At 50.5% G+C, this 19,238-nt stretch overlaps 1 protein-coding gene across 2 annotated transcripts in view; it reads left to right on the top strand.

Moving 5' to 3' along the window:
* Positions 1-19,238, top strand: part of Pgbd5 (piggyBac transposable element derived 5) — a 64,888-nt gene that overhangs the window by 38,695 nt on the left and 6,955 nt on the right. The window contains exons 1-4 of one of the 2 annotated variants that reach the window (XM_030243379.1): positions 8,252-9,061; positions 10,620-11,047; positions 14,924-15,058; positions 18,952-19,132. In XM_030243379.1, coding sequence (XP_030099239.1) covers positions 9,034-9,061; positions 10,620-11,047; positions 14,924-15,058; positions 18,952-19,132 — 772 coding nt within the window. In that variant the 5' untranslated portion in view covers positions 8,252-9,033. Of the gene's footprint in view, positions 1-8,251; positions 9,062-10,619; positions 11,048-14,923; positions 15,059-18,951; positions 19,133-19,238 lie in introns of those variants that run through there. The other variant, NM_171824.2, reaches the window with a different exon arrangement.

The following is a 19,238-nucleotide window of genomic DNA, read 5'->3' as shown; positions in this document are numbered from 1 at the left end:
AGACTGATTAGTGGGCAACAGAGAGTGCCCACTTTGGAGAGGATGGGGGACCACAGCATTCTGTACAGCTTTTGCAGATGGAAGGAGAGGCGGAGTGCCAGGAACCCAGACGCCTGAGGGCGTCCGTGCTGTCCATGCCGTGCATGCTGTGTGTGTAGGTTCTTGTCTCATCATTGACAAAAGACTCACAAAAGCAACTCCAGGCTTTCTCATGGCTCATGGTTTATGGGTGCAGTTCATCATGGGGGAGGGGGTGGCGGGAAGGGGGCATAAGTGGGGGAAGACATGGCAGCAGGAACCTGGGAGGTGACGGGTCACATGACATCCACAGTCTGGAAGTGGAGAGCAGTGTGTTAAAACTCAGCTCACATCCTTCCGTTATCCGGCCTGAGACCCTAATCTGTGGAATGGTGCTACCACACTCAGGGTGGGTCTCCTCTTTTATTTAACTAAATCTAGACAGTCCCTCACAGACATGCCTAGAAGCCCCTCCCTTGGATGATTCTAGATCTTGTAAAGCTGACATTGTTAGCTGTTATACTGTGGTTTAGGGTTCTATTCCCAGCAGCTCCCCCCACCTCCACACACACACAATCCACTGGAACTCCATTGCTACCTTAAAAAAAAAAAGATTTATTTATTTTATGTATATGAGTACATTGTGGCTGTCTTCAGACACCAGAAGAGGGCATCGGATCCCATTACACATGGTAGTGAGCCACCATGTGGTTGCTGGGAATTAAACCCAGGATCCCTGGAAAGTCAGGTAGTACTCTTAACTGTTGAGCTGTCTCTCCAGCCCCACCCCCCATCCATTGCTACCTTTACCAGCCATATATTTAAATGTGTCAATGATTTCCAGAAATCATAATTCAAAATGTCTAGACCAAGTTGGAGATACCCAGGATCCTTCTAGACCGAGGTAGCTCCTGCTCCCCCCCTCACCTCCTGCCTCACACATATGCAAACTCATCTTTTAACTTTTAAAGTAAGTCTGGACTATTTTGCTCATACTCCTTTATAAGTATTTTAAAGACTGTTTATTTTGTGTGTAGTTTGCCTGTATGTACACGTGTACCACATGTGTGCAGTGCCCATGGAATCCACAAGAGGGCGCTGAATTCCCCTGGACCTGGTACAGTTATAAGCTGCCCTGTGCGTGCTTCCAACCATCTGTAATTCCAGTTCCTGGGACTTGGTGCCTTCCTCTGACCTCTGAAGTCACAGCATGTACATAGTGTACTTAAAATAAATATGCTTAGAATAAAAATACATTTTTAAAAATGCTCAGATACTTGGGGGGGAAATTGTCTTCCTGATTGCCCTCCTACAGGGAGTGTTGCAAGGACATAGTCCCCGGCACCCTGGTCATTGTCACCTGAATCTGGCATTGAGCTTCTGTCACAGCACTGGATGGAGCTTTAGTCTCCTTATTGCACATGTGTAGACTCGGTGGGTTGACTAACAGAAGCATGTGCCATCTCCACACAGAAGCTACTGTGTGCTGTGTCAAGTCCCATCTTGTCCATCCCTGGAGTGTGTGTTTGGAGAGAGGAGGCAAGACTGATTTGGGAAACAGCTATGCGGGACATGTCCATAGGTGTCTGAGCACCCACGACAGCACCGCACACTACCTACCCTCTTCACTGAGTAACCAGTATGTTCTCAGCCTGCCTCTAAACAAAGCCTTTGATCATCTGGAAGTCGTTATCAAGACAAGTCCCCTTCCTCTAGTCTTCATCTGCTGAGCTTCCAGCCAGCAACTTGGCAGAATTTCAGTTGAGGCACTGTCGGGGTGAGGGCTGTGCCAGTAGAAGGCCTAGCTGAGGATTTGGGGGGGGAGGGGCGCCAGGCTACCTGCTACAGGTGTCACCGCTGGTACCTCAGGAGGCCATGGTGAGAATCTGTAAGAGGTGTCTTTGTGCTGGTGGGCTCTTGTTAAGTGAGCCCACCTGCACCAGGGCACAATAAGCTAAGGAGACAGATCCCTCCCATCTCTGTGGCCATTGGCTCTCAGGCTTGTTGACAGGCATCTCACTATAGAGCGTGCTGGTAAGTAGGAGGGTGAGTAGAAGGTAGTCGTGGTGTCTCTGCTGTCTAATTCCATTCGCAGGGCTTTCCTTGGAGAAGTGTGTCCTGTGTCCTTTCTATTTGTACAGGAGGACTGTCCTGGATTAGGGGATGAGGGTGGACTGTGGTGGGCCATGGGAAAGGCAATGCCTTGCCACAGCAGCCACCGCCAGGGAGTTCTTCTCAGAAATCCCCACCCAGGCAAGCCTGGGATTCATGGCTTAGACAAGAGATACATTTTAGAGAGAGCTAAATGGGAGGCAAAGTTGGGTTAAAAAGAAAACAGAGGGTGCTCTTGAGAAAGTGAAGCCATCTGACTTGACAAGTATGGGCTCTGAGAGAGTCCAGCTCCTCTCTGTGTAGCTATGGGATCCGTGGCTCTAAGTTAGAGCTTGAAGGTTGCTAAGAAACCATCTTGGTTTTTCCTAACATTGCCCAGAGTGTAATTTATAACAAGCTTTAAAGTTAGAGTTTTTCTCAGTACACAAAATTGTCAGTTAGATTTATAAGGTATCCTCTATGTCTAAGAGACTGGTACGCTGGCAACAATGTGTCCGTAAGTAACCACTGCCTTGATTAATTACGTCTTTGACAGCCTTGATTGAAGTGGGGAGCTCTTCATCTGGCCCCTAAGCGAGCACAGCTTACTGTCTCTGGTAAGTTGCCTTTCAGAAAACACAGGCATCTCAGTGAGTCCTGTCAGTAGGATCTAAAGAGTGCTGTCTGTTTCTCATCAGTAAAAGCAGATCTGGTCCCAGAGCCTTCCTCCCTCCCTGCCGTCCCCGCCCCCAGCCTTTTCTCTCTACCTAAGTCTTTCCATCTTTTGTTCTTGGGAAAACGTCTTTTATTTGCCACAGCTGGCCTATAGTGTCCGGTGTCTCCAGTTGCCTTCCCTTTTGGTCACATGCTAGATGTTTGTGTGTTTGTAGGTAAGGCCAGCAAGGTACAGTAGGTACGCTGCTGGCGTCTTTCTAGGGTGGGGTGGGCTCTAATGGAAGCATCCAGGCAAACCCAGCAACAATGTAACTGTTCTAACTAACCACACCCAGTGGAATCTAGCCTGGGTGCAGACACCATCAGAGGGTGGCTGCTGAGTACCAGACCCTGCTTTTCTGTTGCTTGAGTCCAGTAGGTTGTTTCCTGGCCTCACCTGGCTCACTTAGGAGGGTGGCCATCTTAGGTGCCCTGGGACATGCGCTGGAGGGCCCTGCTGCTCTCCCTCTTCCTCATGCGTACTCAAGCCTCCTCTCCAAGGCTCAGATAGCTCGGTACATGCAGGTTTTACTAGCATCACAGTGGGAAGATGGTGTCACTGGGAAGAGAGCTGGCCCGGCCACAGACTCTGGCACCATCCCTCAGAGGATACAGTGGGACAGTGTGTCTAAGCCCTTTGGCCCTCATCTGTAAAGTTTCTTCAGGAATGTGGCTATGAGTTCTGATAGTCACTAGCTGTGCTCCTGGCACATGGTCGGCTGAATTAGTGTCCCACACACCAGTCACTTCTACTTATCCTCTGGAGTTGAGGGTGCCACCTGGCAGCTTTATGGGAGCAAAAATGCCCTCCATCTGCAATCTGGTGTTCTTTTAAGCAATGACATACATGCAGAATAGATGGGTAGTGGTCAGTTTTGCATCTTTTGTACCTCAAAGGAATAGACTTTCTAAGTTCTGTTGAATTTAGGTCACAGCTGACTGTCCTTCCACTGGTCTGAGTTTGTTTTCAAGACTGGCTGGGTCCCGCGCGGTGGGGGAGGGGGCTGCTGTCCTCGCCAAGAACTTCATCTCATCTCTGCTTTTGTCTTTTTAAGAGCTCATAATTTGAAGCTTAGAAGAGAATGTCTGTTGCCACAGGATGGGGCAATTAGAGGAGCTTTTGTGCTAGAAAGCTTAAATTGCAGTTTAAAAATACTCCGGCAGACTTTGGACGTGGCTTGGTTGGTAGAGTGCTTGCCACGCATGCATGAATCCCTCAGATTTAACTCCTAGCACCACATAAGCCAGACACGGTGGTACGTGCCCATCATTGTAGCACGTAAGAAGTGGAGGCAAAAGGATCAGAAGTTCGAGGCCATCTTCAGCTACATCATTAGTTCAAGGCCAGCCTGGGATATATACGATTCTGTCTCAGAACCACATGGGCCACTACATGAGTGCCATTGTACTTAGAAGTGTCTGTGTCCATCTCCCTTTTGAAGTGTGTGAGGACTGTCCCTGGACAGGGCTGCCTAGCTCCTGCCACACTCAGAAGGAAAGAGGAGGAGGTCTTAGTCACATCACAGGGCTTGTCACTCCGCCATCTAGGTTCATTGAACACATTTGTCCTGTACCTGTGGGTTATAATCCTAAGACCTGGGCCCATTCTCAGCAGGTGGCTTTCAGAGTGCTTGGTTCTCTACATCTAGTTGTGAGCTGTATTGTGTTGGGATGTGGGGTCGTGTTGGAGGCCTATGGTGCAGGGGACTCTTCCGAGGAAATGGACCCAGCTGGAGCAGTGAGCAGTAGACTCCTCAGAGCCGGCTGGTTCCAACACTGTATTATTAGTCAAGTTTCCTGTTGCCATGACCAAATACTTGACAGGAAGTAGCTTTAATTACAACAGTTTATCTTGGCTCATGGTTCAAAGGGATACAGTCCACTGTTGGAAGGGGAAGGCCCGGGGGCAGGAGCATGAGGCTGCTGGTCACAGTTAGGAAGCACTGTGAGATGGATGTTGGTGCCCACTCTCCTCTTTATTCACTCTGGTACCCTAGACCATGGGATGGTGTCACCCACGTCCTGGAGATGATCTCTCACCTCAGTTAAATCTCACAGGAAACAGGTGTTCCGTGATGATTTTTAATCCAATCAAATTGACAGTGAAGGCTAAGGGCCACACCCACTCTTAGATACATAGCCTTGGAAATGACTCTTTAAACAACAACAACAAAAATCCCTCTGTGACTTAGTTTCCCCTTTGGGTAAGTGGGGTTGATAATAGAACAGATCGCATGGAGCTGGTATTCACGAAAAGAACAGATAAATTGAGTTATCATTTGTGAAGCAGAAAGAGCACACACCTACGTGGAAAAGCGTGCTGAATGCTGTGTATATGTTAAACGAAGTGAATGTGACATGCTGATATTTTTGGATAAACAAGCAAAGTGTTGCCCTGGCAATGCTTCCAGAGCTAATACTCTGGAAGTGTGGCCCAAACTGTGGACAGGAGGCTGCAGGCTGGCTCTCTCCAGCCCCCCAGCTCCTGTCCTGGGGAGATGGGAGTCTCCTGCCTGCATGTCTTCTGACCTTTACACTTTTAGTCTCCTTGTTCTGACCCAGACCTGTGCTCAATGTCAAATGAAGACACCAAAGTCTGTGCCTTGTCGTTCCCGTGCCTCTGAGCGATGCCACTGTCTTGGGATCTGTTTCTGTACCCCAACTCCCCGTTCTCATTTTCTTCTTTCTCTTCTCTCCCAGCAGGGCGTGGGTGGGTGCACAGGGGATGCGAGGATATAATTAGCACCCAGGGAGAAGCAGCTCCAGCCTGCGTGCTTTTCTGGGACAGCACTGTGATGAGGAGGACACGGGTACCCAGGGACCAAGCTTTGCCTGCTGCCGTCAACCCAAGCCGCCCTGCGTTCCCAGTGTGTGACCCCAGTGCATAACCAAAGTCAAAGCAAGCAGAGGCCTGCTAGTGGAGCAAGGATCTCTGTGGGTCCTCTGGGCTTGGCTGTGTGTTTGGAGGAACCATGGGTCTGTAAGAGCTGGAATGGGCCATTCCTTCAGAGCCTTCTAGCTGGATGTGCTTAGGTGGGTGGGAGGCAGCCACGTGTCCAAGTGGGTCCATCTAGGAAGGATGCCTGGAGCTGTCCTCCCTGCACGCACACTGTCCAGGTAGAGAACATCGAGGTAGGTCCATGCCCAGGGTCATGGGTCAGACAGAGGACCAGCTGCATCCACACCATCCATTGTCCCAAGTGGTTCTCACGGATGTCATTTATACCGTCACCCTATCTCCCTCCATCTCGCCTTTGCTAAGGAGCTATGTTCAGTCACGGGCTGGCCTGAGTTAAAGGTCTTAGCTTTACCCTTTTGTTTGGGTTGGAAAAGCCAGGCCTGTTCTCTGGGCCTTGTAGAACCTTGGGCTTCTCCAGAGTCAAGACCCACTTGGGCCACCCCAGTTTTGATTGCTTCTTTGGACTTACAGCCATTTTTAAAATGCTGGGGCAGGGTTATGAGACTAGAAACGTGTTCTCTGTGTCCAGCCTGTCCTGCGTACCCCTGTGACCCTCTGTTTAAGTTCATTTGAACATAAGAACAGATTCGAAGCCAGGGTTTCAGAGACTGTACAGCCTGAACCAAGTGTATGCATGGCCTCTTCACACAGGTGCACAGGCGCACCCCAGTCTCCTCACCCCTCCTCTCTCTTTGTCCATGGATTCCTCCTGTTTCAGCTGGTGCTGGTCCTGTTGACTGCCCTGTTGCCTTCCTCCATCCATCATGATCACCTCTGGCTTTTCCTTCCCCTCCCTCTCCTTTCCTTAATAGGGTGCCACTCTATGTAGCACAGGCTAGCCTATAACTTGCTATGTAAACTAGGCTAGTCTTGAACTCACAGCAGTCTAGTTTCTCAAGTGCTGGGATTACAGGCACACTTGGGACTGCAGGCCTCTCTCTGCACCACATTTCACCGAATGAGATGCCCAGTGTCTCCAGAGAGAGGCAATGTGGGACATCCTTCTTATGGTTTTAAACTCATTTGATATAACCTGGAGAGAGTGACTCCACCTCTGCATTTAAATATGAATTGACCGTTAGCTGTTCCACAGCAACCTCTGACAGCATCTGCCCTGAAACGTCCCAATAGCTGTCTTTATCCCAGGCAGCGTGGCTGCTAGAGAATGTTCCAGAATGGAAGAAGATACTCTTCTATTCTGATAAGGGGATCTAGGGGCTCATTCTGCCTTTGGGGTGTTTATTGACAAGCATATTAATGGTCATGAAGTATGTGTTGCCTGAATGAAGATCGAGCAGCCCATTGTATCACCTGCAGTGGAGACTGGTCCTGTCTGTCGAGGCTGTGTAGCCCTTGCCCCTATTCAGAGACGATAAAGGCTGTATTGTCTGCTTTTGGCTTAGTGCACAAGGTGAAAGAAGACAGAGGGAACCAAGGAAGGAGTGGTCCTTCAGGGGTGGTCCCCAAGGGTAGTCCCCCAGGAGTGGTACCCCAGGGGCTTGCTCCAGCTGGAGAAAGGAGAGACAGGGAAAAAAACAAAGCTGGACCTAGAGTTGCCTCCAGGTAGGTTATGTATGTGTCTGCTGCTTCTACCCAACACCCAAAGCACCTTGCCTTTTTAGGTGGGCTCCACACATACACATCACTAAACCCCTTTTGTCCTGCCAGCTGTCCATGGCACCATTGAGGGTATGGTGTACATTGCTGACCCAGACCTGTCACCGAGCAGTGACACGGGCCCCTCGCTTTTCCTACTGAGCTCAGCAAAGATGCATGGAGTGTAGAGCTCACCGTCCCCTCTGCTAATCTCCATTTTTGCTGTGTATGGGTTAGGTGGTAAGCACACCACATCCTGAGTTTGGAGGACAGAAAGGATTGAGCAGCCACGACCTCAGCTTTCTTGCTTCAGTAGATGTCAGAGAGTGGGTGTCACAGGCAGCCATGTCTGAGCAGAACTTGGGGCCTGTGCAAAGGGCAGGCAGTCTGGGGGGTTGCATGAAGAAGCCAGAGGAGGCGCAGGACTTTATTCTTTTCATCCTATAGCAGGAGGGTGTCTTGGAGTGGAGAGACACATGGTTGCTGTCCCCATGGGGCCATGTGGCATTCTTAGTAATCTCCACAGACACAGACAAACTCCCATGAAGAGCTACAAAGCCATCATCTCTGTAAGTCACCTAGAGAACCCGGGCTATGTCCTTCTTCTGGCGTTCTGTCTGAATGGGGTTAGTGCCCCTTGGGGCTAATGTCAAGTTATAGAGGTCATGTAGAAAGCTAGGTGAGAGCTGGGCAGTGGTGGCACACGCCTTTAATCCCAGCACTTGGGGGGCAGAGGCAGGCAGATTTCTGAGTTCAAGGCCAGCCTGGTCTACAGAGTGAGTTCCAGGACAGCCAGGGCTACACAGAGAAACCCTGTCTCGAAAAACCAAAAAAAAAAAAAAAGAAAGCTAGGTGAGGCTGTGGGTAGGAGCTGCATCAATGACACCCCTCCTTCGTGACAACCAGACTCTGTCACCATATTCCAAGTGGCAGGAACCACAGCAACCAAGAAAAGCCAACAGAGGAGCTTGTCAATCCAAACAGGTGAGGGGAGCCAGCCACTCTGTAGTATGTTCAGGAAGCAGGCTGGAGCAGGCTTTGGCAATCCATCCAGAAATGGCGTGCATGGAGGGAAGATGACTCAGGGAGAGAAAATCCCGTGCCTCTCAGTCAGCATGATACAGCAGTTACAATGTTGCTTCTCCTCGCTGATCACCGGTCTGCTCTGAATAATTTATGGCTCTACCCACAGGAGGCTGCCAGGCCGACTGAAAAGCACAGATGCTCACGCATGCACTTATGGCACACCAGTAAACATAGCCCAGAGTTCCAGCATCCCCGTGCCAACAGGACCGGTTTGGTGCACTGGTGGCAGCGAGGCTATTTACGTGTGGCTGGGGAAAGTGAAGGCGGTGGCCGCCCTGCTGTCTAGGCGAACAGAAAACAGAATTTGCTTTGCAAAGCCCTCAGCGAGGTGCTTTCCTATAGGTGCTGTCCCAGAAACAGCTGCCGAGCCTTGGGCTCGTCTCCTCATACCAGTGCCGCGCTGGGCATCCGGCATACGGGCTTGTCCACCTGACTCTGCAGACAGACTTGAAAAGTTGATTTCACTCAGTCTGTTCTACAAGGAAAACGCTAGAACCGGGAGCAACCGGCCAATCCAGTGAATTTTAAGGAGATGGTGGCTCAGTGGTGAAAGCACCTACCATGCAAGCATGAGGCCTGGAGCTGAGATCCGTATAGGTGAGCTCTGGGCTTGATTGAGAAACCCTGCCTCAATGAATAAGATGGAGCTGAGTGGTTGAAGAAGATGCCCAATCTCGACCTTGGGGGTCCATATCCATGTGTACATGCACACATGTATGTGCACCTCCTACATGTACCCCCCACACACACACACTCATGGACACACACACATGCGTGTGCAAAATGGAAACCCAAAAAAAGGTAGTTCCTTGCTCGGATCTGGCCACTGCTCAAAAACCTGGCTTTATCTGCAAACAGCTTGGTGTTTTTTTTTTTTTTTTAAACAGCTTGGTGGGTTTTGTTTGTTTGTTTGTTTGTTTTTGTTTTTGACCATATAAGCTGGTGGGAAAACTCTTCACACAGTTTTTATTAAAAATTGCCACACAGATGCGAAAGAAAGGTTGTCTACTACAAATCAGAGCATGCTGCTTCAAGCCTGTATGATAGGATTGCAAACAGTAGCTCCTAGGAGGCATATAAACACGTGCACATGAATACACACATGCACACACATGTGTGCACACACTCGCAGAGAAGCTTCGGCTTAGGACTTCTGACTTTAGGGTAATGCACAAGCAGGGATGGATTTGAGTAGGAACCACATGTGCATTTTAAGCCTGGATCTTTTCTCTGGCTGGCAGTGTGTCAGATGATACTTCTTCTGAGGTTTGGGACAGTGATGTTGAGCTACGGCTCCCTGTCAGTTGCCTTTGTGAGGGGAGCAGCCGACACCCAGTCTGCTGGGACTGAATTAGAACAATCTGGCTGGGGGGGAGGGGGCACATGCATTTTCCACCTAAGATGATTTGGGTTCATGGTGAGGATGTTATAGTAAATTGCATCTAGGGGGTGTATGTGTGTGTATGTGTGTGTATGCATGTGTGCACATATGCAGAGAGACTGTTACCAGTCAAATTTTGCGAGGCCTGTCTCTCATTGGTGAAACTGTCTTACACTAGTCCCTTTGGATTAACCCACCAATCGTTTAAAATTGTGTGGGACTACTTAGCAAGGCTTGCTCTCTACTGGCTGCAACTGAAGCATTATGGGCACAGAGTCCCCTTAAGTCATACAGCACATTCTGGAGAATGACAGGGGGTTGTACATGCTCTCTCCCTCTACATCTCTCTCCTCAGATCTACTCACTGGGTGAGCTGCATTCGCCACTGATGTCCTATACAGTGCATGAGGGGATGGACGGCTTAGGTGTGATGGGCCTGACAACAGAAGGATCGAGGGACAGGAGGGCAGGGTTGCAGGGGGCAGAACAGAACAGCAGGATTGGGTGCTAGGGAAATCATGTAGGGAAGGAAGGTGGGAATAATGTGTATGATCTGGGGGACAGAGAGTTGGGGGACAAGGCAGGAGCATCTAAGTGAGAGGAGCCCAGAGCATGTGAGAGCCAGGCTATTGGCCTCCATTTGGGCAAGGTGTCAGACGCAGGAGGGAAGGAAGGGAAGCTAGGCAGGGCTGAGGCCCGAGGCCAAGAGGACCCGGCCCCTGTCAGGTGGTGATGATTTTGGACGTGAGCGCTCAGCCTGTCTTTGGATTTCAGGTCCAACCAGAAAGATGCCACCCAGCGCTAGCGCGGTGGACTTCTTCCAGCTCTTCGTCCCGGACAACGTGCTCAAGAACATGGTGGTACAGACCAACATGTATGCCAGGAAGTTCCAGGAGCGGTTTGGCAGTGACGGTGCCTGGGTGGAGGTGACGTTGGCAGAGATGAAGGCCTTCCTGGGCTATGTGATCTCCACCAGCGTCTCGCACTGTGAGTCGGTACTCAGCATTTGGAGCGGAGGCTTCTATAGCAACCGGAGCCTTGCCCTCGTCATGAGCCAGGCCCGCTTCGAGAAAATCCTCAAGTACTTCCATGTTGTGGCCTTCCGATCCAGCCAGACCACGCATGGGCTCTACAAGGTCCAGCCCTTCCTCGACTCCCTGCAGAGTGGCTTTGATGCTGCTTTCAGGCCGTCTCAGACCCAGGTGAGCTCACGTGTGTGCACTTGCATGTATGTATTTCCACACGCAGGTCCATGCATGCAGATGTGTTTGTGCATGATCATATGCATGTATATGTGTGCACACACACGTGTGTGTGTGTCCAAGCATGCAGATGTGTTTGTGCATGTGTGTGTGTGTACATGTGTCATATATGTTTGCGTGTGCATGTGTGCATGCATACATGTTTGTGTGCCAGGTGTCATTGAACACCTGAGACTTTTGGCTCAGGAGAGGATTTAGGACGCCTTTCCCCCTGTCCTTGCTTACCTTCTCTAGTGACTACAAGTCTCTTTAAGGTCATCAGCCAGACTGCTAACCTTATGAGCCAAATGCGTTTGTAAGGGAGGGTGGGGCTTGAACTCCAGCCCCCAGACAGTTGGAATTTAACCCTTCACTCGGAGCTACAGCAGTCTCCTTTTTCCACCTTCTCCTCATCCATGGCTTTTCCCACACGAGGCTTTACACAGACCCAGCCTCAGGGTCCCTGTCATAGTCACTGAGGGACACTTCCTGGCTAGGCACCTTCTGGTGGGTGAAGAAATGACCTGGAATTGTGGTGATTCATTCGGTCACTGGGACTTCTTAGATGCCAAGGTCCACCTGGCCACTCAGGCCAGAGCCTGAAGCCTCATCCAGGGGCTGGTAGGTCAGCACTGTCACAGCCCTGACTCCTTCCAGATATCCTGAACCTGTTCCAGAAGGTGGAGTCTCTCATGGTTCTCAGCTCCTGACCCACACGGCCTTCCTTGTCCACCTGCGCACAGTGCTGTCACACTGGATGCTGTCACACTGGGTGCTGTCACACTCAGTGCTGTCACGCTCAGTCTAGTGACAGAATCTCAGAACTGCTCTGTTGACCTAGCACGGTGAGGAGGTGCTGATGGATCAGAGGTTTTGCCCCTAGGTGAGCCAGCTGAGTTTCCTCTGTGGAGAGTTTCCAGTGACACAGTCGCACCATTTTTACGCTTGCAACTGTCTTTTAAGGGGCTTCTGCTGGGCTCCCACTCCCGATGGCCGCACTCCCAAGTCTGTAATGTTCTCCTGTTCTGCACAACTGGAAACTTTAGGGCTTTCGTGGGGTGTTACTGTCTCAGGTCCAATGGGTGTTACTATGTCTCAGGTCCATGGGCTTTGGAATATTCTGCACAGGCGCTCCTACCGTTCTAGAACTTACCAGGCACCGTGTGTGAGCCAGAGGTGCGGTGTCGGGGAGGGGGTGGCAAGCTACATCCTTGCCTGGGAACTTCTCTTTCCCTCTTCCTAGAGGACTGCCTGCAGACCAGGTGAGATGTTCTTCTCCACACCCTTGTCAGAGTTGAGGTCAGACTTACTGTGATTCTCAGGAGTGGCCCAGAGCCTGCTGCTACCTGGTGCCACCATTATGACTCTGCCCTGAACACACAGATATTCACACACATGCACACACACACACACACTCAGGGGCATGACTCTCAGCGTGCAGCATTGGGGGCTACCATTGTAGCAAGCGTTACCCTTTGCAGAAGGTTTTACAGAGTCCGCAGAAGACTCCAGAATCTACCAGCAAACAAAGCAGCTGTTTTTGCGTGATGCCCGCACACGGGCACAAGACGGGAGGTGCTACTCTCATCAAAACTGGAGTCAGACTAATCAGAGAAACATCCCTGGAGAGGGATTATGCAAATAAGTCAGAGATGCCTCCCTTGCCAAAGTCGACGCCTGACACACCCTGAGTGGCTTGTCGCACAGAGGGGACTCAGGGATGGTGCTGTGTGACAGAGCCGACTGTTTTCCCCAGAGGAGGAGGAGGGAGGCTCAGAGATGCTTGCTCGCCCTGCTGTGATTCGTTGTAACTGTGCTTGGAGATCATGGAGAGATGGGCTCCCTGGCTCACTGAGGGGGGCCCTCTTCTTGGATGGCTGGAAACAGCAGACTCACAGTCTAGACAAGGAGATAGGCAGAGGAAGAACAGGAAGCCGAGGCCACCTTCATGCCATTTTCCCTGTTCCTAAGACCCCCTTAGATTGTCCATTTTGCTAGATAGTTCCACATGGGGCTTTGAATGTGTCATAAGCTGCAAGGAGCCAGAGAATGTGAGGGTCTGGGCTGCAGTCCAGGCAGGCCAACTTGTCTGCTCCCAAACTGAGCAGTGTCAGGGGCTCCTACCGAGGTCCTCGGGGCAGGTCCTCGGGTCCTGTATGCAATGTAGAGAGGTATGGCTGATACTTTAAAAGGAAAAGATTTATTTTTATTTTATGTACATGAATGTTTTCCCTGCATGTGTGTAAATGTGTGGGCGTACATGTGTGCATTACCCACAGATCAGGGGAGGGCATTGCATCCCCTGGAACTTGAGCTCTGCAAGGTTGTGAGCCACCACGTGAGTGCTGGAAACCAAATTTGAGCCCTTTGTAGGAAGAGCATCGCTAAAGCCTCAAGGCTGATGCTTTCAAACATAGAACTGAATGAAGGTGCTGTTACCAAAAGAATGCAGGTCACAACTGCTAAGACCACTGTCCAGTGTCTATGCCAGGCCATGGCCTGATGACCTAGTGCCCACCCCAGGCCATGGACTGATATGGCTTTTGGGGGAAGACCTCATGCCCTGAATGGACTCAAACCTGCCGAGAGAGAGCCACACTTGACCACCATCTCCAGGATCTTCGTTCGTTGAAGCTTCCTCTGCACAGAGTCAGATACTATTTTAGACTTCATGTGGTCTCTACTGGGTCTTGTCCTTTCTTTCAAGTGACCATGGAGTTGCAGTAGATGAGAACAGGGGATTATTCTAATAAGTTGTATTTAGGGAGGAGAAGTGATTTGAAGACCCTCAATCTAGAGCGCCCTGTGGTGTGGAAATGAGCGTGTATACACGTCACCTTGCTTAACTGTGGATATCCGTAACTGTGACACAGAACAGTGGAGGGAATCACAGCCCAATGCCACCCACAGTGTCCCGGAGGCTTCCCAAGCACCTTCCTTTGAAAAACCAACTTAGAGTCTTTTTCCTTATTGTCCTGTCTTTGAAAGGGTCATAGATTTCATGTTAACAAGAAGTTGACATGCCTGGCAGTCATGATGCATGCCTTTGATACCAGCATTTGGGAAGCAGAGGCAAGTCTCTATGAGTTCAAGGCTAGCCTGGTCTACAGAGCAAGTTTTAGGACAGCTAGGGTTATACAGAGGAGCCCTGTCTCAAAACAAAACAAAATAGTAAACAACAACAACAACAACAAAGAAGTTGTCTTGAGTGAAGTCCCATACTTGCTTAGGGGCAGGGGAGCTGGAGAGATGGCTTGTTGGCTAAGAGCACTTGCTCTGCTTACAGAGGAGCCAGGTTCACTTCAGAGCACCCATAGTGGACAGCTCACGACCACTGTATTGCCAGTTCCAGGGTATCAGGTACCTCTGGCTCTTTAGACACTTTTACTTGTGTGTATGCATCCCTATAAATACATACCCCCATACATAACTCCACACATACTGACAGGAGTTGGGGCTGGAGATCGTAGGTCAGTGATATAGATCACTGATACGGGCTACAGTCCCAAAGACCTCAGAGGTACCAAAGGCAAAATGGGACAGCGGCTCTAGTTTACTATCTCACGCCAATGAAGATTAAAGGCACAGCCAGTGTGGGCATTTGTAAAGCGGATAGTAAGAGCCACGGCCATCTCTTGAGAAGGAACATCCGTTGTGCATCAGGATGGAAGTGAGCATGCCCGTGCCTCCCGGCTGAACCCTCCCTAGAACGGCAGTGCAGATAAGGAGACTCCTGGTCAGAGAAGTCAGGTGACTTAGTCACAGCCTGTAAAGGTGTTGCTGGGAGCAGAGCTCACACTGCCCCGTGAGAACATCTCCCCCCACCCTTTCCTGCAGGTGCTACATGAACCCCTGATTGACGAGGACCCTGTGTTCATTGCCACGTGCACGGAGCGAGAGCTGCGGAAGAGGAAAAAGCGGAAATTCAGCCTGTGGGTCCGCCAGTGCTCTTCAACCGGGTTCATCATCCAGGTGAGCCACTGGGAAGGGGGCCAGAAGTGGGGAGCTCTGGGGTGTGCAGACAACAGGGAGATAGGAAGGATGATTTGGGGTACCACGGGCCCAGGGTGTTGGGGAGTTAGTTCAGTGTCTTCCGACTGTCACACTCATCCCCAGCATTCAAGCAGAGGCCAGTCTGGTCTCACTTAGCCTCCTGTGGGGTAGCTGGTTCTTGGAAGGCTCGCAGTCGTACCTGACTCCACCCCTGTAATGTAGGGTTTGTGACATGATCCCAGGACCTAGGGTACCAGACACTCAGAGGCACCCAAGATGGGCTGGGATAGTAGCTTTGGGTTTGTCTTGGGCTGACGAAGATTAAAGACAAAGAGAGCTGGAGAATGTAATGTGGAAGCAAGCCTTATTAAGGAGAATTAGAGAACGGTGAGAGATTGAGGGATAGAAAGAGAAGCTCCTGAGAGCTGGAGGGGTTTCCAGGAAGAAAAAGCCATCGGGCTTCCTTGTCTGGGGTTCTTAGAAGGCCCTGACAGAGGCTGGACCATGGCTGAAGTAATTGCTTTGAGATCGGTTAGTTGTTTTGACTAGCATGGGCTGAGCCACTGGCAGCCCATATGCTTCATGCATACCCTGTGGCCCGAATGAGGAGATTACCATGTGCTGTTCAGGCCACTAGGGGTGGCTGGAGTCCCACTCTGTCCGTCTCTGGGATGCGTTTGCTAACAATGTGCTGACCTTGATGGCATGCGAGTCTCTGGCTGTGTTGCTGAGTGGCTGTGTGGTTGAGACACCTTCAGCGGGTGTCTCAAGGGCTGTTACATACACCATTCTCTCTCATTGTCACATTTACACAGCCCAGTCCACAGCTCTTCCCAAGTTCCAGTGCCCTGCAATTCATTGCCATCTGAAAATGTCATGCAAAACACTCTAGCAATAACTGGTACTTAAGTTCTGTGCCTTTCTTGAGTAGGAAGATGAAACCTGAGGTCCACCCCGAGGAGTGAGTTGTCCTTTGCGGGACATATGTGCTCTGTACACCCCACCAACCAACCCATAAATCACCCCACACTTGGGAGTCTCTGGATGCCTCCGGTGCGAAGGAAGTAACGTCACGCCATGTTCACACTTTGAGAAGGAGGAGGTAGCTAGAATGCCTGGGCTTGCCCACGTGGGCAAAGTGCTGAGCAGTTTCTGATGGCCCTGCAATTGTGTTCCAAGCCAAGGGCAAACTCTGAGTCACCCATTTCTGGTGTTGGGGAAACTCCCCTGTCCCAGGAGAGCAAGACCCTGGCCTAACTTTGAGTCCTGGCAATCTCCAGACCTGTGGAGAAGGCAGTTCATACCAAAGACCAGAAACTCGTACCCTAGAATACACCATGTTCCAGCTGGAAAAGGTCTTTTATAATTAGTGTCTCTTCCTAACTTGATTTTACATTCAGCAACTCTCACCCCCAAATTCCAGAATACCCATAATTCCATACATGCTTTAATTTTTTAAAGATTCATTTACTTTAATTTTATGAATGTGATTTTTTTGCCCATTTGAGTGCCTATACGCCATGTGTGTGCCTATGTGCACCATGTGTATGCTGGTGCACTTGTATGTTGGTGTACCATGTGTGAGCCTGTGCATCATGTGTGGCCTGTGCATTTTGTGTGTGTGCCTGTGCACCATGTGTGTGCCTGTGTGCACCATGGATGTGCCAGTGTGCACCATGTGTATGCCTGTGTGCACCATGTGTGAGCCAGTGTGCACCATGTTGTGCCAGTGTGCACCATGTGTGTGCCTGTGTGCACCATGTGTGTGCCTGGTTCCTGTGCAGGCCAGAAGAGGCCATTGGTTCTCCTGGGACTGGATTACAGACCACTGTGAACCACCACTTGAATGCTGGGACCAAACCTAAGAGCAGCCCGTGCTTTATCCTCAGAGCCATCTCTCCAGCCCTAGTAAATGCTTACTGTTCTCCGTATTAGTTACTTTTCTTGCCACTGAGACCAAACACAGGACAAGCAGCAACTTAGAAACTAGGCAGACATAGCAGGAGCAGGAGCAGCTCATGTCTGTGGCAGAGGGTGAGGTGACTGGTTACATTGTATCAACAGTCAGGAAGCAGCGCTCAACAGGAAAGAGAGGCCAGGATGTAACCCTCAAGGCCAGCTTACCCCATCCTTCAGGAACGCCCCACCTCCAAAAGGTTCGCCAATTTCTCAAGACAATATCACCATCACTCAGGACCAAATGTTCAAAAACACAAACGTGGAGAATATTCCATATTCTAACCACAATCTGCAGTAATAGCCCTTTGAGTATGTAGCCGACATATCTATATAAACCATGCTGGCTGAAGCTAGAGGATAGAGACATGGACAGCCCTCGTGGCTCCCAGAGAGTGATGGACACACACTGCCCTGCAACCTAATTGCCCCAGGAGCTTCTTGAGCACTGCATAGAAACAGACCAGCTGATGCTCTGACTTCAGTCTTGTGGGGCCTGAACACAGGAGCCACATGCGCCATGCGCAGGCTCCCATCGTATAGTGTGGGAGGTCAACAGGTATGCCTGAGGTAAATGCAATAATTTAAAAAATCCCTGTAGAACAATGTTTCTGAAGCTGAGTGTGTTTGTGTATAGAATCAAATAACATGGGCTGGAGAGATGGCTCAGTGGTTAAGAGCACCGACTGCTCTTCTGAAGGTCCTGAGTTCAAGTCCCAGCAACCACATGGTGGCTCACAACCATCCGTAATGAGATCTGACGCCCTCTTCTGGTGCATCTGAAGACAGCTACAGTGTACTTACATATAATAATAAATCTTAAAAACAAAAAAACAAAAAACAAACAAACAAAAGAATCAAATAACATGTTCAGCTACATATCACAGAAGACCCATGCAGGCCAGACTCACCAGCTTCCCAACCATTGCTAAACCCAGAGGCTTTGTTGTCCGGCACCACTTCCCAGTGAAGGAAGTATCTATCCCCCATTCTGTTGAAGACTTTGTTGCTAAGTCACATCCCTGTACATTGACCTGAACACAGAGTTGGGCTTTTGTATTCTTAAGGACACCGGTGCTTGGTAGGTGAGCTGCCAAACTCATCAGACAGGATGGGACCTGACATAGTAGCTGGGTCTTCCATGTGCTCCTTCTGGGAGTTTCTCAGAGAGCACCGTTGGTGCATATCAGATGACACCAATGTGAGCTCGCTGTGCAGAACAGGACAGGCCTAGGAATGTGACAGGCACTGCTGGGTATCTGTCTATGTAAGTATGAACATTCCCCGGAACTTCTACTCTCCTTAGGAGAGACTATCGGCGCCCTACCTGCAGGTCTGGTCTGCCCCTGAATCCATTGTCCTTCCCACATACACGTGTTTGGTGGCAATTGTGAAGCTGGTATGGCCTGTATGTTAGGAACTGCTTACCAAGCCTAGCATGGCCTCTTTGCTTCTGGCCCTTAGAGTGTGTCTGACTTCTATTGCATCTCTGGTGCAGTGAGACAGACGAGGGCTGCCTTACCTGTCTTTGGGTTGACTAGTCATTTTGTCCCATGGGTGATACCCACTAGGCATGCAAGAGCATGCCTAGCCCTTGAGGTGCCCTTCGATTCTATTTGTGTGAGTGCGCATGTGCGCGCGCGTGTGCGGACTTAGGAACAGGTTTGCATCAAATTTGACTGCCAGTTTTCCCATCACTAACTGCTCCTCTCCCGCTCATACTCTCACGGACAGAAGCCTCCCGGCTAAACCATGAGCTGCTCAGGTTTTGGGTAGCCGTGGTGGTGACCTAGGACATTGCGAGGCTCATGACATAGTGGGGTGAGGCGGTTTCCTCTGACCCCATGTTTCCTGCGGTCTCGGGCTGTGGTCCTTGTTGCCCTTGGCACTCTGACCCCTCTGCCTTTCTGTTCAAGATCTACGTCCACCTAAAGGAAGGTGGTGGCCCAGATGGCCTGGACGCTCTGAAGAACAAGCCACAGCTGCACAGCATGGTGGCCCGGAGCCTGTGCCGGAACGCGGCCGGAAAGAACTATATCATCTTTACAGGGCCCAGCATCACCAGCCTCAATCTGTTCGAAGAATTTGAGAAGCAAGGTTTGTCCAGCGGCCGTCCTGGCATGGCCGGCTCCTGGGGGGTGGGCAGTGGCCAAAGAATGAGGAGGGTAGGAACAGCGGCTAGCACAGATTGCTCACAGCGTCT

This window comes from Mus musculus, chromosome 8 (genome assembly GCF_000001635.26).
Source record: "Mus musculus strain C57BL/6J chromosome 8, GRCm38.p6 C57BL/6J".
NCBI lineage: Eukaryota > Metazoa > Chordata > Mammalia > Rodentia > Muridae > Mus > Mus musculus.
This window is presented reverse-complemented; position numbering and strand designations above follow the sequence as displayed.